Source organism: Ictalurus punctatus, chromosome 25 (genome assembly GCF_001660625.3).
Source record: "Ictalurus punctatus breed USDA103 chromosome 25, Coco_2.0, whole genome shotgun sequence".
NCBI classification, from domain to species: Eukaryota; Metazoa; Chordata; class Actinopteri; order Siluriformes; family Ictaluridae; genus Ictalurus; species Ictalurus punctatus.
In genome coordinates this window covers 14,602,976-14,623,224 of record NC_030440.2, presented here as the reverse complement: position 1 = coordinate 14,623,224, position 20,249 = coordinate 14,602,976, and the positions used below count along the sequence as shown (strand labels likewise).

Genomic DNA, 20,249 nt, shown 5'->3' with positions numbered 1-20,249 from the left:
TTGCTTGATTGTGTGTTCATTTATGCTACCGCAAAATCTTATAAATGTTAAAATATTCCAACTACACCAAATCCTTCTATGGGCCTAACAGGTCATGTGATCTGCTAAAGATCAAGTGCAACTTGCACAGCAACAAGCCCTACAAGTGCTTATGATAAAGGTCAGAACAATCATAGTAATAAAAAGAGATGTACTGTATGTAGGATATATGGAATTCTTAGTGTGATAACCATGCTTACATTGTGAAGACACAGCCATGTCTGTGATTTAGTGGCTTGTGAATTGACCGTAATCACTACAGACGTCCTCCGGCAACATTGTATCTTATCATGAAATCTTATCATGAACTCTTATCATGTCCAAGTGGTATGTTTATTGTGTTTGTGCTTCTTTTTTTCCCCCAGTATGCAGTCTGGCTGGTGCTCTGGGTCACCTGGAACGTCTTTGTCATCTGCTTCTACCTGGAAGTGGGTGACCTTTCCAAGGTAATGGATCTTTCCTTGGTTTGTAATACAGGACTGCAATTTATTTCCAGGTGTAGATGTGTTTTTTAGATAGGACAGAACAATCTTGCAGGTTGTTTTGCAGGTGTGCTTTCGTCACATATCTCATAAGCTGTTAGCTGTAACGTCTTTGAATCTTCGAAAGATGTACAGCAGACAAGGTCAATGCCGAGAGCAAAATCCTGTCTGCTGACAGCAACTGTGCTGAAGCACTCACTCACTTGTTTATTGTAGCCTTTCTTCTATATTGCTTTCATATACATGCAAATATGTAAGAAACGACATTGCTTTTTCTCGATTTTCTTCTCCTCTGCTTTCATTTGAAAAGATAAATCATTCCGTAATCGCTCATACGCTCACATATGTAGAAAACGAGCATGATTAAAATGTCAGAATGTCAAATAATGTGCCCAATTAAATGGCAAACCAGGCATGTAAGTTGATTTTCGGATCCATCGAGCACTCCACGTACTACATTTTCATTTTTGAAGTAGTGACGGTTCCCCTCGAGCAAACGAGACACCTCCGGATCTTATTTTGATTTCTCATTTAATGCTTGCTCCTTATCATCTGTGCAAATGACATCCTTTGAACAGAACTCCACAGACTCCATGACTGCCTCTTCCCACACGTTCATTACTCCAGGCCAAATATCATTGCTGCTGCAGTCATTGCATTCCAAGGTCATATGTGTTACACACTTCATCTGAACTAGTGTATGATCCTAGATGGCAGTCATCTAATCTTAGATGGTACATCGTCATTGGCTAAAGATATAAATACCCTCAAATGCAAGACGGATGTTCTGTCAGTTTTGGTTTTCTGTCAGTCATGCAGTAGATCATGACAATCGAGTGAACTAGAATAATTGTCAGAATTGAAGGATAATGCAGGCCTGGTTTTGCCGGGTTACCCGACAGCACAGAACTGTATTCTTAATGATGAGAAATGGACCATAGCAACAGAAATGGGGTTGTATTATTTCCTCAGCTGCAGATCTTCACTGGAGATTGATTACTGGATCATTAAATCACACCGTCGGTTGCTAGTCAATCAGAGCTCCACGTTGGTCTGTCACTACTGTATGATCTTATCACTGATCTCATATTTCACAGGAAAACTTGACGTTATATTAGACTCTGCTTTGCAGCACCATCTTTTCAGAACGTCTTCACGCACATATCTCACGATTTGTCTCAAAGGATGTTTCATTGCAAAAGATTCCAGGTCATCGCAGCTTCCCGTGACGTTTACAGACAGATAAAACACGATTATCCGAGGGAAAAAAGTTCCGCCCTGTTCTCCGAGTGAAATGGCCCATCTGTTGTATCAGAGATGTTTTCTGCACTGTTGATTTTTTTTTATTATATTATTATTATTATTATTATTGTAATTTTTTACAAAGTGCTTAAATCTTCTAGACTTTGTTTCCAGCAACTAACACTGCTTACTGCATTAATTAAGATTAACAAATGATATTGAAATTTGGGATTAATAAGTCTTAAGTCATGCTAACTACGTAACAAAGCTGGTAAACTCATTTATTAATTGACATTTGTGTAAAGGTTAATGAATTACACCAATCCAGGACTAAAAACAAGTCCTCAGGATCATGAACAACATCAACATTGATGATTTACCGAACTGTGGTTTACAGGTGTAGTTATTGGAACTTGCTTTGAGCCGTAAACCGTGTTGATTAAGCTGTTGTTGGTGCGTTTCAATCGGCTCCCTAGTTCAGTAGTCAGGGCACTGATCAGGGAGTCTCAATCACAAAATCTTTCCAGTGTACTTGAGCGTTCGCACCCTAAAATATCTCAGAAATACACCGCAAAAACCAGGGAGCATCAGTGCTCACTATGTTCCCTTACTGAAAGTGATATCATATTTTCTGAAGCCTCTCAGAATGGAAAAAAAAAAATGTCAGGCGAGCTCTCCTCCAGCTTATCTTTGTTGTAGCTCTCAATTGATTAATAATGTTACAGATGTTTCAGTTCATTTGACATGCTATATACGGTTTGTTCGAGTCTAATGACTTTTAAGTGGTTAATGAGCCACTAGCTAGCCTACGATCACGGCTGAAATATTTGGCTGAAATGTTGCAAGGATATGTAACAGAACCATCAAAGTATTTTTCATAATGTGCTTTAAACACCATATGTCAGAAAGATATGAGTCCTACCTGTTGTTGATAAATGACGGTGGTGATGTTTTACAACGCGAGTACGTCGTCATGTCGTTGGAAATTGAGTCATCAGTGTCGGGGGTTCGATTCCCACCATGGCCCTGTGTATGCGGAGTTTGCATGTTCTCCCTGTGCTGCGGGGGTTTCCTCCGGGTACTCCGGTTTCCTCCCCCAGTCCAAAGACATGCGTGGTAGGTTGATTGGCGTGTCTGAAGTGTCCGTAGTGTATGAATGGGTGTATGAATGTGTATGCGATTGTGCCCTGTGATGGATTGGCACCCTGTCCAGGGTGTACCCCACCTTGTGCCCGATGCTCCCTGGGATAGGCTCCAGGTTCCCCGTGACCCTGAAAAGGATAAGCGGTATAGAAGATGGATGGAGAGCAGTCAAACAAGAAACACTATGACATTGGATTAATACAGTAATAAAGAATTATGGCCATATATAAAGGGCCAAATGCTCATGCTGTACAGTTCTATACAGGTAGTCTATACAGGGCATTACAAGGGCAAAACAGCATGCTGTTATACTCATATAAATCGGGGGGGGCAGAAAGCAGTCTTCATGGTTGGCAGCTCATCTGTCCATTTCGATTTGTAGAAAAAAGAAACATATCAAATGAGTCCTAAACATTCACTGCAAATCTTAAATACAAAACTAAAATTCTTGAATTGTGATTACTACTTTAATGTATAACGTGTATTTAAATGACACTTGTATGCTCTGCTAGCTGCTGAATTCAGATAAAAATTGTGTTGTTAGTATCTTTAATCTGCCGTCCAGCCATCATTGCTTAAAAACATGATCAGGCTCTTATCAGAAGTCTACATTTTTCCTCTTACACTTGTAGCGCGCTGCTCTTTAAGAAACCAGACCCAGTCGATGCAGTTCTCTCCCCGAGGCTCACGCTGACCATTCGCTGTGGTCCTGTTAGATTGGACTTTTTTAAATCTTTGAAGCTTTTCCTCCAGAGTGCTGGCAGGCTGTCAGTGCTGCAGCACGGAGGAGCAAAAAAAAAAAAAAAAAAAAAGAAGAAGAAAAAAAAACCCAAAAGCCTCCTTCCGCCTGCACTGCTCAAGAGCTCCTCCGCTGCTTTTACAGAAGCCTTGCATCTTCTTGTCCCACAAGTCATCTTGTCAGTCGTTTCTCCGCCAGAAATGAAAACCGCTTGGCAGTATTTCATCCTGTGTTAAAATGGCAAAAAAAAAAAAAAAAAAAAAAACATTGTGATGATACAGGATTATTCAATTCTATTTTAATGAGCTAGCAATAGCGTATTAGTTATTGTGATTTATTTCTTTGTCCTGGTTGCAGCTCAGTGTAATGCATTTAACCAGGAATGAATTTGGCATTCTGTGGTGGCAAATGTAATTGGGTTAGATCACCAGCGTAAACAAATGAAGATAAATAGGTGAGAAATCCCAATCTCACTCCCTGCAAGTTGAAATATGCTCCGTTTCTCACACGAAGGCAACGCTCCACTTTGTGCCAAAGGCAGAAAGCAGAAAGACTGACCGAATTGACACAAATACAGTTTTGCTCCTTGGGAAAAAAAAAATCCAATCTGGTGTTTGCCATTGCAGGTCAATCTAATTTGTACTTGCAGAGAAAGGTAATATCGGCTGTCTTCCTCACGACATGGATGATGAGTCTCGATACACAATGTCCTCATACGGAACATGTAAATCTTCCATACTGGAGCACTACATCTTCTCTTTGTGTTTAAATATTCAAGTGGATATTGTCAGCCCCAGGCCTTGGGTTGTGTCTTTATGTTTGGAGCAGGATACAATGGCCTTTACTGGAGGGATAGACCCTGAGCAGAAGTGGCAGAACTGGACAGGATAGTAAGACTGAGAGAGAGAGAGAGGGAGAGAGAGAGAGAGACAGAGAGCAAGTAAATAACACTGCAACCTCTTTTAGTGTGTGTGTGTAAATTCAGGCAATTTGGCAGGAATAGTAGCTGTTCATCGTGGCCAGAACACGAGACATTAACCAGCAGCTTAGCTGTGCCTAAGAACACAACTGCTCTCCCTCAAGGATACGTGAACTTCTGTTCCCTTCTCTATTTCTACACTTTAGTTTCATATTTTAACCCTGGCAGTTTTTCCACAGTAAAACCTTTCCATGCTTGAGCATCCTCCTGATCCTGATCAGTTCAGTTGACTACATGGTGCATATATACATATACATATCATTATCGTAAGCTACATTTAAGACTATATAGATATAAAGTGAATGTAATATTGACTAAAATCCTCTTCTTTTTTTTTTAAGAACAACACAGGTCAGTTATTCTTAACACTTTTATTTCTCCTTGTTATTGTAAAAATCACAATCATATAATAAATAGTTTTTTCAACAAACAGTTTTACTTTTAGTAAAAAAAAGGAAATGATAAAAAATGGTTTAAAGTAAACGCGATTCTTGCAGTTCATAAAGTTGTACAGTCTAAGAACTGCTGCTGTAAGCATGAAGATGCTCATCCCAGGACTTTTTCACTATCTGCCCATACTGAAAATCCCTTCAATAGTTTTTTCAACTTAGTACTGTTTGTCTTTACACTTTTACACCTGTATATTATAACGATTTATAATCTCACTACGCAGTGTCACCCAGAAGAGGGCGGATTCCCTTTTTACCCTGGTTCCTCTCAAGGTTTCTTCCTCATGTTGTTTCTGGAAGATTTTATTTTCACTGTCGCCTCTGACTTGCTCATCAAAGACAAAATGAGTAAGGCAAAAAAAAATTAAATAATTCATATATAGCAACAAAACAGTCCGTGTGTTAGGTTTCATAGACATTCCTTCATTATCGCAAGCTAAACTTAAGTAGATTTAACTGCATGCTGAGAAAAAGAAAAAAAAAGAAAATGACAGTATATTAGTCCATACATTTGCATTTTATTCTCTTAATGTGATATGAATATATTGTAAAACCATTTTAATTGGCTTCATATCTGTCCTCAATCTCTTTTATCCTTTGAGCAGCTCTCAGTTGTTATATTCACCCAATATTTCTGAAATATTGAGGGCCATGGCAATTTTTTTTTTTTAAATTGAAAGAAAACTATTTCTTTGATGGTTATATTTTAACAGGTTAACAAGAAGTTGGGTTGCTGTCTTTTTGCAGCATACATCCATAATTCTTTTTAATATCTTGTAAATGGGACTGCAGGTTTTTTTTTTTTAATCAACTGCATGAACAGAGAACAGAGGCTCATCAATCGTCTACATAGACTCACTAATAAAACATGAAGTATTTATTTATTTATTCATTTATTTATTTAATCAGAGACAATACACATTAATAATACAAAAGAAATGTAAAATGTGCCAGATTTAGCCAGATTGGCTCATTTTCATCTGTAGTCCCTAGGCATCATCTGTAGTCCCTAGGTTTTATGGGCTATCAAAATAATCATTAACACAACTTACCCTGATAACTTACAGTACCCTGTCATATGTATTGTTAATACAAGTTATATGTTGCACATGGACATCAAAACAAAATTATAATTACAAATGGAAGCTTTAGATAATTATACCCAAGTTTCTGACTTTTCACTGTTCTTTACACCTTCATTATGATGAAGGAAGGGATGGTTTCAGTGGTCCAAATACAACTTACTTTTAATCGTCAGTAATATGTGAATTAAGGTTTTAAAAATTATAAATTACAATTATTGCCAATAGATGCCAACTCTTACCAAATTCCATAGAACAAATAAGTGAACATAGCTAAAAATACAATATAAATTCTATAACAATAGCTCAATGCTAATCATGTGAAATGCCTGCTGAAATCTGACTGGGTAATGGCAGTTTTTGGAGTAACTCCATCATCATTTAAAATTCACTTACAGGTGAGCACAATGATGCAGTACACCAAATTTCAGCTCTATCAGACTTTACAGTTGCTGATAAACAGCTATTGAAAGTTAACTCCACCCCTTATTGATGACCATGTCCCAAAACCTCCTCAGAGCCTTGTACTAAACATCCCTTCCAAGTTTCGTACGAATCCATGCAACCAGTCCAGAGTTACTGCTGTTTGAGTAGACTAAGCTCCGCCCCACTAGGACTCAGCATGTTTTTGATCATTTGATACCCCTAATTATTTATGCGTAGCTTCTGACACCAATTTTGTGAAGAAGGCAAAAATCCTGTTATAGCACATATAGTGCATAGAGTAGATTTTAAAAGTCTACACATCACTGTTAAAATGGCTAATTCTTTTGTGATTGGACAAATTTAAACTAAGATAAATTATGTCAGAACTTTTCCTACTCTAAATATGAAATTACTACGTATAAGAATAAGTGAAATACAATCAAAGGTTTTAGGGAAAATATGAAAATATTTAACAATATTTACAAAATATTACAATAACACAATAACCTTTTATAACTGGGGATAGTAATTGCTTCAACCTCAGGTTCAAAAGTAATTATCATACATCTGGCATCAATGAAATTATTCTGATTAACTCTAAAGAAACATCAGCTGTTTCTATAGGATTTTCTTCACATCTTCTTGGTTTCATCTGACTGCTCAAGCCATGGTGTCATATCACAGCAAACCAGGGACTACATTTCCCATACTGCACGGTGGCCTACAAACATGGACTGCAATTCCCAGAACACTCACACACAGAACACTCATTCTAATCACACACACACCTGCATCCAATCTCACACACACTCACAACCACGGTGTATAAGTGACTGTTCTAACACTATGTCTTTGCGAAGTATTACGTGAGTTTTCTGTATACCAAGCGTCTGTTATCGGTTCATGTGTTATGGTTTTGATGTCGTTCTCACCCTCGTTCTTGATTCTGGTTTTGCCTCATTTATGCTTGTTTGCCAATCGCCTGACCCATTGCCTGTTTATTGACCACGCTGTTGTCTGATGTTTTGGATTTGTCTGCCTGCTTCTCTTTAAGTAAAGCTCTTATCTGCACTTGCGTCTGTCCTAATCTCCATCACGTTCTGGACCGTGACACATGGTCCACAAAAAGAGTGTACAAAGGATGTGCACTGTTGAAAGGAGAGGGGTATAAAAGAATTTCCAAAACATTAAATGTACCATGTAACACTGTGAAGGCCATCATCAACAAATAGAGAAAATGGAGCACCACAATGACATTGTCAAGAACAGGATGTCCCTCCAAAATGTACAAAAGGAGAAGACAAAAAAAAATCTTTCTTGGAGGCTGCCAAGAGACCTTTGGCAACATTAAAGGAGCTGCAGGAATATCTGACCAGTTCTGATTACTCTGTGCACGTGACAACAATCTCTCATATTCATCACATTGTCTGGGATAAGGTGTAGCTATGGGATGGCTAGATGGAAGCCCTTTCTCACAAAAAAAAAAAAAAAACAACCAAGCTCAACTAAATCACCCGAAAACACGTGGAAAAATGTGTTATTGTCTGATGAGACCAATTCCAAAAGGTTTAATAATTCTATAATTCCAAAATGTTTGGTGCACCACCAGAACAACACCATACCCATGTTGAAGCATGGTGGTTGCAGCATCATGCTTTAGGGCTGCTTTCCTCAGCCAGAACAGTGCAAGAAAGCTGAAGATGAAAATGAATTTCATCTTTCAGCATGATAATGACCCAAAGCATGCATCCAAATCAACAAGAGAATGGCTTAACCAAAAGAAGATCAAAGTGTTCGAATGACCTAGCCAGAGGTCAGATCTGAATCCAACAAAAAATCTGTGGGGTGACCTGAAGCGTGCTGTGCACAGGAAATGCCCAGCCAATTCGATGGATATAAAATGTTTCTGCAAGAAAGAATGGAAAAATATTGCAAAGGTGTCAAGGTGTGCCATGCTGATAGACTCTTACCCAAAAAGTCTGAGAGGTGTAATAAAATTAGGGCCGCAACTAACGATTATTTTTGATAATTGATTAATCGATTAGTTGGATTAAAATGCCAATTTTTATTTTCTGTATTTTTCAGGGGAAAAAAAAACATGTTATTTTGCGTTCTGCCCAATGTTGTCCTTCTAACACTGTGCAAATTTAAGGCTATGAAAAAGGTATTAAATGTATCTATGTGGGGTATGCTATATATAGTGTAAAGGATTTAAAAAATATTTATTAACATATTTTGAAAACAAAAAACAACTGATTGTCCACAAGCTTTAAAGCAGAAGTTAAATCGCCATATTAAAAATGCAAAAAAAGAAAAGAAAAACAAAAGCGCAAACTAAGTGTTAACTAGTAAGAGGTTGAATGTTCTGCAGTAACGCACTCATTCACTCATTTGAACACAGTCACGTTAGTTTATATTGTAAATGTACGACACTTCTTACATTTAAATACAATTAGATGTTATAACCCCATTACAGTTACTGCTCTCATAAAAACACAATTACTTTTCTTTCTAAATATCGCTAAATACAGCATCAAACAACATATTTGATCAAAATGAATATTTTACTGAGTTATTGTGCTTCCTTTCTATCGCACGCTGTTTGATTGACGTTCATTCAGTGAAGTGTAACGGAGACTTGCTCGCTGTCAGGACGAGTCTTTATGTAAAAAAAAAACATTTACAGATAAGGATATAAACATTAAAATGTCATTTCTGCGCTGAAGAAAACACGTCTGGAACACATTAAATAGCACGCGCATCTGTCGCAGCGTCTAACACGACAAGCCACGTTAATACACTTACGAATTTGTTTGAAGCGCTTAATATAAAACATTCTCATGTTTGGGACGACCCGGATCGTGCACTTTTCCCGCAGCGGCTCAGTCTGTGACCTCCGTTGTTTCTCAGATGTGTTTTATTCATAGAAATGTGTTTTTCACCGTTGTGAAGTGACGTCACTGATGGGAGTTATCCACGGTGACTTCACAGACCCATCTAATCCATAAGGAAATTCGTTGTCCATTATTTTAATGATCAATTATTATCGATTACTTGTTGTAGCCCTAAATAAGTGTCAAGGTTCAATAATATATGAGTTTAGGGGTGTGCACACTTGTGCAACTAGGTCATTGTAAGATTATTTTTTTTCCCTATAAATGTTTCTGATTGTTTTTCACTTTTTTTTTTTTTTTTTTTTTTTGGTATATTTACATATTGAGGGTGGAAAAATTTCTGACATGCTTTATCTTTGTTCAAATTTTTTTACCTCACAAAAACTTTCCATTTTAACAGGAGTGTGTAGGCTTTTAATACCCAGTGTAAAGAGTCGTTCAGAAACTGGTCATGTCATGATTTGATGCACATTGTCTCATTTACTCTTAACATTCTTCTTTTTCTGATAAAATAATCTACTTTTTACTGAATTTTTCTGTTCCATTTCATTTTATTTCATTTCAGTGTCAGTATTTTATCGTATTCTTCCTAAAAACATTGCAGGACAGTGAAGTGCCTGAGTGAAGTGCCGCTGACTCACACCTGCACTGTTTAGGTCTTGTTCACTGACGAACCCCAGTCCCCTCTGTGCTGCTGTGCAAAACGAATGGACGTTTCGTTCGACGTGTTTCGTGTGGCTTTTGTGTTTTGTGTTTCAGCCATTGCACTACGTCCCTTTTGAGCGTATAATTAGTTTGATGGATTTGATTTGGTTGAAATTATTACTTCAATGTGCTGTTACTGTAATTGCTGTAATTCCTGATCTCCTGGGCTCTTTGAAATGGATGTCATAGTTACAAAATTGCAGTAGTAAACATGCGATGAAAATACATCCAGCATCAAGCGATGTGCAAATCCAACTGCCACAGCTTAAGGCTACTTAAGGTGTATTGTGAAGAATGGCTTTTTTAAAGATGGCTTACAAGTGACCGGACATTTCTGAGTTTAAGTCATAGAACTTCTCGGCAGCCATGTTGAGGAGTGAGGATTTTAAACATTTCAGTGAAGATCTTGTACTTTGTGATGGGGGGGGGAACCCAACCTTTTTATCAAACAAATAAAAAGGTTGTTAGTTTTTGTTGAACTAAACCATCTAATGTGCATAAGTGCTCAGCAAGATAGTCAGACTCTGATTTCCTCTAGCCTAACAAGACTTGGCTAGTTTCCAATGTATTCTGGGAAATGGTCCAATTTTACAAAAAGGGTCAGTGGGTGGTTTGAAAATACTGATATTATTAGAGCGCCATGATTTCTGAAATTTGGAGAGCACAGACTAAATCCCAGAAATCAGAGATAGAAACAGATTTAATGTATAAATGACAAAATTATTTTGTAGATTTTTGATAGATAGATATAGATGCAATAATCTATCTATCTATCTCTCTATCTATCTATCCATCTAATTATACCTTAGCATGTGAAAATATCTTGGATAAAGGCAAATGGATCAAATATTTCTCATTATGACATTACAATAAAGATCGTTAAGCATACATAAGCATATACATATATATATACATATGCATCATTATTTTATATTTATTTCATCATAATATTATGATCATAAATATGAGATCAATTCACCTTTTTGAGATCAATTCACTTGGTAAGATCTTCTTTTCTGCAGTGTCTATATATCACCTTCCATGAAGCTGTGGTACAGTAGGAGAATGTGCTTTATTCAGTGAATCTTCTTCCATGTGTGCCCAGCCTTAAAACTTTTAACAAGTTTGTCTGCCCTTATGAGTTGCCATTTGTCATATGGATATTTCAGTGTGTGTGCAGAAAGTGGTATTGCTGTGAAAGCCAGAAACTCAATCTATAAAAGTCAGTTGCTCGAGGTTTATCTTTGCCCTTTACTATGAAGGAGGCTTAAAATGCATCTCACCCACACTCTGTCAGTACACTCCAAGTGCTCATATACAGTAAAATGGAGGGATTCCGATAAACTGTCAAGGGAATCAAGAATGTGATAAGGTGATTTCTAGTCAATTTCACTGGGAAGTGGTGGGGAAAAGGCTGAGTCTGTCAGCTCCAGGCCCATCTGAACAAATGAGTTAGAGTCCATGCACTAGCTCAATAAGACCATCATTTCCCATCAGCACCCATCATTGCTGCTGGGGCACGGAGGGAAGAGAGAGAATAGAGATAGTAGTTTACCAGAAAAGAGGTCTGCTAGACGTGCCTGTCTATTTCCAGATGGTCTGTGATGTATCTATTTCAAACTGTTAGTCGGTTACAGAAGGCTGCAAAAGTCTACTAACTTGAATCTTTCATATTCTATCCGTTATCAACTACTTTGTTAATGGCATTGTGGCACAGCAGGAAGCATTGCTGCCTCGTAGCTCCAGGGTACTAGGCGTGCTCCTGAGCTTCTGTATTGTCTGTGGAGTTTTGCATGTACTCCTCAAATCCACGTTGGTTCTCCATGGCTTCTCCAGTTTTCTCCAACTTCCTATTCTAAATTGTCCTGACTTGACATTTATAGTTGCTCTGCAAATAATTTCCCAATGTTCCAGTGATTAGGGGTGTCAGTGTGTTACAATCTTTTAAAAATGGATTAAAATCTTTTAAAAAGGGTTCTTCAGATGTTTTTGCAGTTCTAACTTCCTAAAGGGGATCTACTTGGAACTTTTTCTGAATGGAAAACCCTCTGTTGTAGGATTTTATGTACACACTATAAAACCGGATAAGTTCATTTAACTCAAAAAATTTGAGGAAACTAATTACTTCAAAATTTTTAATTTGATAAATCAATTTCTTTAAGCCAAATATACTTAAATATAACAAAAATTTGACTCAAACTTGTTATATTTAAGTGTATTTGGCTTAAAGAAATTGATTTGTCAACTTAAAAATTTTGAGTTTACTCAAATTTTTTTGAGTTAAATGAACTTATCCAGTTTTACGGTTTACAATTTAAGTCAGAATCATTTATAGTGCTAGATTTAACCTTGTGTGTATAGCTGTCATTCTGACAAGTTGAAAAACAATGGATTTTTAAAATAGATTAAATGATATTTACAGTATGTATTAAATGTATTTCTTGCAAAACACCACTCTCACAACGGAGGGTTCTGCAAGAACTATGTAAATAGCTTAGCTTTATTGGATTCCCAGAAGCTCTACTTTCTGTAGAGTTGTGTATATAGAACGTCTAATGGTTAATCTAGAGGAATAAACTGGAAGAAAAGAAAAAAAAACAGATTTCAACTGAATTCTAAGAGAGTGAAGTGTGATGATGAATTATAAAATAATGTGGTGGGTGGTGGACTCAGAATTTTGGACTGAGCTGTATCAAAAAAATCTGTGACTTGTTTGTCTGATTTGTTTGATTGGACACTGAGCTGTAAAACATTTGGAATATTTTTGCTTCATGAAAGATCCTGAACATTAAAGATCTAATGGGAAACTGACTCTCCCTAAGACCTCTGACCATGTATCCATTGCACATTAGCTAACATTAATCTTGTTACACTGTTCTTTGGCATTAATTAACTTGTTTAAGCTCCGTGATAATAGTCTGTTGTGACCGAACCATATTATACACATTCAAGTGCACAATTCAGAGGATAATGGGGTTTCTTTAATAAAGTGATTCTTCTCATTGTGGGGTAATTAGTGACTATCTCAGACTCACAACCTTGAGTCTTGCAGCCTTTAGGGGGAAATCTATATATCTGATTTCTTATTATTTAAATTGATCTGACCTTGTGTTGAATAAGTAATTAAAACTTCCTGATACCGGGTTTTATTGACCTATTTCTAACCTCAGGAGATCTGTTGCCGACAGCAATTTAAAGTGCAAACTTAAAACACTATCAAAGTAACCTGGGCCAGGTGCTCTGATTGCTCTTACAGTGAGTCAACTCAGATTGAGTCTGACGTCTCTATTCCTTTCATTTGCTGAGCACTGAATTTGTTACTGTAATTCTTACAGGGTTCTTGAAGGAAGAACAGCAGGAATTTGAATGGTTCTTTGGGTCGAACTTCTAGTGCGGAAATACCAGGCCATCTGAGCAGTTTGTCCTCAACACAGTGCACATTTATGAAATTCTGAAAGATGATTCATAAAAACATGGTTTAATGAATATTTGCAATGAATATTAAATAAACTTTATTGGGACACCTGACCATCACATCCATATGGTTCTTCTCCAGTCTGCTGCCACAAAGCTGGAACCACACAATTGTTTAGAATGTCTTTGTATCCTGTAGTATTAAAACTTCCCTTCACTGGAATTAAGAGGACCAAACTTGCTCAAGTATGAAAATGCCCCTGTGCAGCAAGTGAGGTCCTTGAAGACATTTTGTGCCAAGATTGGAGTGGAAGAACTTGAGTGTCCGGCACAGAGCCCTGAGCTCAACACCACAAACAGCTTTGGGAGGAACACCGAATGCACCCCAGGCCTCCTTGCCCAAAGTCAGTGCCTGACCTCACTAATGCTCTTATGGCTGAATGATCACAAATCCCCATAGCCACACTCCAAAATCTAGTGGAAAACCTTCCCAGAAGAGTGGAGTTTATTATAACAGCGGAAAGAGGACTAAATCTGGAGTGGGATGTTCCAAAAGCACATATGGGTGTGACGGTCCGGTGTCCACAAACTTTTGGCCATACTGTGTACATGTTGAGGGTAGACACAGAAAGTGCCAAGTTAAATTGACTGGTTTACAACTGGTTTCATGTCCACTTGCTTGCATAAACATGTTTTAGAGCTAGCCACACAGCTTTCATTTCTAGGTCTTGATCTGCTGAAATCAAGAGTCATTTTTCCACTGGACCAATGCCACAGGGTGTACACATATGTCCTTGACACTACCACTGAGACCTGCCCATGTGATGTGCCTGACGTGTGCTGAGTATTCAGCCAACACAAAATGGCCTGCAGTGAAACATTCACAGTTTTCAATACTAAGGTCACTAATACAAACATCCCAGCCAGACTTAAAGTCTGCATAGGAGCATTTTGTGGCCACTTGTAATTTCATCACTGTATCTATCATTGGAGCCTCACACCTCAAGGGTTTGGGGTTCGATTCCCGCTGCAGCCGTGTGCATGCGGACTTTGCCTCTTCCCCTCGTGCTGCAGGGGTTTCCTCCAGGTACTCTGCTTTCTTCCCCCAGTGCAAAGACATGCATGGTAGACTGGCATGTCCAAAGTGTCAATAATGTATGAATGGGTGTGGTAATGTGTATGTGATTGTGCCCTGCAATGGATTTGCACCCCATCCAGGGTGTACCCCGCCTTGTGCCCCATGCTCCCTGGGATATGCTCCAGGCTCCCCACGACCCAGTCGGATAAGTGGTATAGAAAATGGACTTACATAGCATGCGAGTCAAGGCTCATGCTACTGAACAGTCTGCAAAGGATTCAATACCTTTTTGTCCCCAGATTGACTTTTAGTCGTTGTGTTTTGCCATTTGAGAGCAGGAGTTTTGCGTGGTTCATTGCCTGATCCTCGGCACTATGCTGCAACTAGGGCTCTGTAGGTGCTTGTCGAAGATGCTTCGACTCCAGCCAATTTGGGCATTGATCATTGTCCAACATCCAATTCCACTGGGGTCTGGTAGAACAAACAGCTTTCTGTCCTGCTCGGAAATACAAGAGATTGGGAAATTTCAACAATTCACAAAAAGTTGTGCATTTACAATATGAATTTGTAAAATTATGTATTCTAACACAAACAACAGGCCACGTTTCTGTCCGAAAGAGAATAGTAATGTCAAATGCTAGATTACAATCATGCATTATGTTCATGTAATGAAAACACCTTTGATGGTACAAATTTAACATTAAACAAACCAAGAATAACCAAAGGTTTCGAGCACTAGACACTATATAGTGTATGTGAATCTACTTTCTCAACTCCTCTGCAAGAGAAGAATGAAAAAGAGGATGAGAGTGATGTAGCAGAGACTACCCACATGGGTCTTGTTCACAGGGGGTCAACTTTCCTACTGGTTCTTGACTAGAAAATAAGTAAACAGGAAATAAGAAGCTACCCACGTGGTCCAAAGGAACTATGAGTAAAAACTTTTGTTTATGTGGCTCATATGCATATTGCAGAAAATAAAGCAAAACTATAAGTTAGTTATCCAGTCAGGTGAACAATCCTAACAAATCTAGCTAAGCTACTTTCCTTATGCTAACAAGATAAGGTGTTGTTTAAAAATATTCCTGATGTTAAAATATAGTTTCCTATTTCAAATACAATAGCATTTGTATAGCCTTAAAATGACTGCATTTATGATCAAACAATCATCGACAAAAACACTTAGCTAGCTACTTTCAATTTATTAATGTAGGTAGAAATGAACCTACATGTACTAGCTTGAATTTCTTCAGTTAACTTCAGTAATTGAGTTCAAGGGTGGTACATTAGGTAGCATTGTCACTTCAACAGTTACAAGGTCCCCAGTTCAATCTGTAGCTCTGGACACTGTCTGTGTGCTGTTTTGCATGGTCTCCCTGTATCTGCATGGGTTTCCTCTGGGTTTTCTGGTGGACTAGTTGTACTAAATTGCCTTTTGGGTATAAGTGAGTGTACAAATGTGTGTGTGCATGGTGACCTGTGATAGACTGGCATCCCATCCAGGGTGTATTCCTGCATCACACACAGTGTTCTCAGGATAGACTCAGGATCTACCCCATGCCTAACCATGATAAAGCTGAAGATCAAGATGGATGAATGAATAATTGAGTTTCTTGTTCAGAATTTATTTTGTGCTAATAATCCTTTTTTTATATATATATTTTTTGATTGAACCTGCCTCCTGTCAATATCAGAATTAAAATGTTCATGATACAGCATGATATATTGTCCAGTCCTAGTGTTTAGCTTATCTGCAATTGGAGACTGTAATCACGTATTATGTTTCCCTGTAGGTATCATTTAAACTGAGCCATTATTTCAGTTTGTAACACTTCCAGGGCAATTCTATAAAAAGCATGTTGCTTGACAACAAAAGAACAGTATAGCTTACAGAACAGACTCTTTTGAAGTGTGCTAGCACAAATGCTTTTGTGAACTGTGGATGTTTGCCATGTTTTATTGAGGGTTTTATTCGGAGCTTAGCAAAGCTTAACTGCTTTTGGCTAAGGTTTTGTAAAGCAATTCATTGCCATGCACAACTATATCTCATGAATCTGAAAAACTAGAATGGTTCCTTCTTCAGTCTGTCTAATGTATCAGTTATATGTGGACTGTGTGTCATTTTTACGTACTGAGGATCATTGAGGGATTTCTCAAAGTGTTTTTTTCTCCAAGGCATAACCATTATTGCAGTTCCTTACAGAAGGGCTCAACTAAATGTATAACTTGCTAAGTCCAAGCATAGTTTATTTTCCAGTGTATATAGGAGGTGTGTCAAAGTTAGGAGTGTACTAAGCTGCAGAGTGCCAAGAGCTCGGCTGGCACTTCATCCCTGATGAGTCTGAGGCTGTGTAGAGGGCTCTCAGTGTCATTAGTGATGACAATAAAAGTTCCTATTCCAGCATGCCGTTAAGATCAGAGTGACACTAATGCGCTGGCCAGACACACAGTGAGCTTGTAGGAGCTGTACACCTGTCTAGGTGGAGGTGTATTCATTTTCCATACTTCCACTTCATTTATTCAAATTACAGTACATGTGTGGAATGTTATTTGTATCATCGACGATTGGCCCAATTAGCTTTATAAATGGGGTTTTGTATAGTCTAAATAATGCCGAGTGTGTCGTTCTGTCATTGCTTCCTGTTCCTATTGGAAATGTCTGTTCTCTTCTTTCAACAGCCTGGAAGTTATAACCATCATTCATGGCACACCACACGGCCTCCATTTGAGTCCTGCTGTTGACTTTCCTGAGCAAGCATTTCACTCTTGATGTCAGTTCATGAAAACGAAAACAAATAAGCAGACTAACACCTCACACAAGTTCAAATCTGTGATATAGAACTCCAATTATTTAAGTATGATTCCAAGCCTGGAACAGTGGAAGGGCTTTCTACCAATATGCTTGAGTTACAACATACCCACTCAGAGGTTCAGGGAAAAAAATACAGTGGAAGTAGTGAGCTAAGAAGAGATGCAATAATTCTAGGTTTGTCTGCATTGCGTGTTCACTGGTGCCTACTTGAATAAAGAGCTGCGATCTCGAAATCTGACAGCGTGGCAACTTGACAGAAATGCAACCATGGTGATTTGTCCAGAGCACTGTGATTGGCAGAGTTGGAGGAGTCAGTCATCTGGAGCAGACCTTGTCATTTCCAACATGGCCTCCTCATCTTAAGGTTGACACATCAGTAGAATGACAATAAATTGAGATCCAGCTAACGGTGGTTGAGGAGATATACTGTTAGTTTTATTTCCTATTTCCTTGAATTTCAGTCTGTTTCTGCTGCTAAAATCTCCATCCCACACCTTTTAAAAAGTCATGTTGCTATGCCCAGAAAGCACTGTGGGAATATATTGGGATTTAAACATTACCATCTGCTTAAGTGCTGAATATTGCTTTAAAAAAATGCGAATGATTCACCTTAAGTCTAGTGTATGCATTTTCTCTGAGAAAAGACTAAGTACAAAACCATAAAAGACTACTTTAGAGGTCAAAGGTATTACTGCTGTATGGTATATTCTCTTTCCATACCAAATTGTACACACCCAATTTAAAAACGTATCCATGTGTATATCCTTAGCTATTTATATGTTGTGCTGGTATGAACTCCACCATTCTCCAAATCTCCAAAATCTCTCGGAATAATTCCATATATAAGCCTAGTAACATTCCAGTCCGTTTCAGTGCTTGAGCTCTTCAGATTCACAGTGTAATGGCAAGAAAATGGATTTAATAGCCGTTATTCAGCATCACATTTTCAGTGTAGGTCATAGTGCCTAGATCCCACTTTACCTCACAGGAACAGAAGTGTTTAATTGCTGTTAGTTTGTTCGGGTGGGAATTGCAGAGTCCACAGGTTTAACTTGTGTTGAGTGACTGCTATTCATCTTCCTGGTAAAATGCTTTAAATCAGATTTAACACCCAGACCTCTGACCTCCAAAAAAACCGCAATTTTAAGTCATAATGCAATGCAGTACTTACTCAGTAGTTTGTGATGAAGAGTGTTCTGAATGAGGTTTTTGGAAGAGATACTTGACTCCTTCTGCTTACAATTATTGCAAATGAAAGCACGTTGGCAATTTCAAAATGTATAGACACACAGATGTGAATTGAGGCTCTATTCAAATTTAAGACTAGAATGAGTCCACTTCAGTCCTCTAACAACAGCTATATAGTTGAATAGGAGTTGTTGTTTTTTTACAGGGACTATTGAGGTATAAGTCAATAATTGAATAGATTGCTCCATATATAGTTGAATGTTTGTGTAAGAGGGGCCTGTTCTCTTTCTCACAAATCTGCATTTTCATGTAAATTAATTTATATAATGTTTCTACAGTCATTGTCACCAAGACTTGGAACCAAGACTCAAAATAGGAAGCTCATCATCCTGTGGCCAAGTGGTGAGGTGTATGGGTTGCTAGTTGAATTGATGGTTGGATGAGTGAGTGGATTGATGACTGAATGGATAGATGACTAAGCAGATGGATGGATGGATGGATGGATGAGTTGATTGGTGGTTGGATGAATGAATGAATGGATGGATGGATGGATGGATGGATGGATGAATGGATAGATGACTAAGCAGATGGATGGATGAGTTGATTGGTGGTTGGATGAATGAATGAATGAATGAATGAATGAATGGATAGATGATTCATAGATCAATGGAGGGCTAGATGGATAGGTGCATGTATGGGTGGATAAGCAGATGGATGAATGAATGGAGAGGTAGGTAGAGGGGTGGATGGAAAGATGGATGGATGGATGTATCATTCATATATAGATGGAGGGGTGGGTGGATGGCAGGATGGATGACTGAAATGGATAAGTGGCAGAGTGGATGTGTGGATGCATGAGTTGATGGATGATAGAAAGAGTGGTGAGTGGCATGGTAGATGGGTGGATAGATAGATGGATTATTCATAGTAGATGGAGGGGTGGATGGATGGATGACTGAATGGATAGATGGCTGAGTGGATGTATGAGTTGATAGATGTTTAAATTGATGAATAGAATGAGTGGTCAGTGAAATAGTACAGTAGATGGATGGATGGATGGATGGATGGATGGATGATTCATAGTTAGATGGATGGATGACTGAATGGATAGATGGCTGAGTGGATGTATGAGTTGATAGATGTTTAGATGGATGGATAGAATGAGCGGTGGGTGGAATGGTACAGTAGATGGATGAATGATTCATAGATAGATGGCTGGATGAATGGATGACTGAATGGATAGATGGCTGAGTGGCTGGGTGGATGGATGGATGGATGGATGATTTATAGATAGATATAGGAATGGATAGATGGTTTATTCACCACAATGTGAGCATATTTATATTTCTTATCTTATCTTTTGGATGAAGTCTACCTGACCTAATCGAAGTCTACTGTACGTTTTCCATTCTATCTGTGCCTCTCTTCCCCTTACCCCTCTAAAGTTTTTATTCATTAGCTGATATCCAATGCCACAGTCTAAAGGGCAACCTTTACTGTTAATTGCCTAGAGGAAAAATGGCTGCTTTTTAAGGCACTTTAAATATTAAAATGACCTTAATTAAAGCTATGCTTTC

At 38.2% G+C, this 20,249-nt stretch overlaps 1 protein-coding gene across 1 annotated transcript in view; it reads left to right on the top strand.

Annotated features, from left to right (window-relative positions):
* The window catches only part of nkain2 (sodium/potassium transporting ATPase interacting 2), a 196,366-nt gene that overhangs the window by 84,391 nt on the left and 91,726 nt on the right, over nucleotides 1-20,249 (top strand). The window contains exon 4 of the mRNA XM_017455451.3: nucleotides 405-485. Within this exon, the coding sequence (XP_017310940.1) occupies nucleotides 405-485 (81 nt within the window). The remainder of the gene's footprint in view (nucleotides 1-404; nucleotides 486-20,249) is intronic.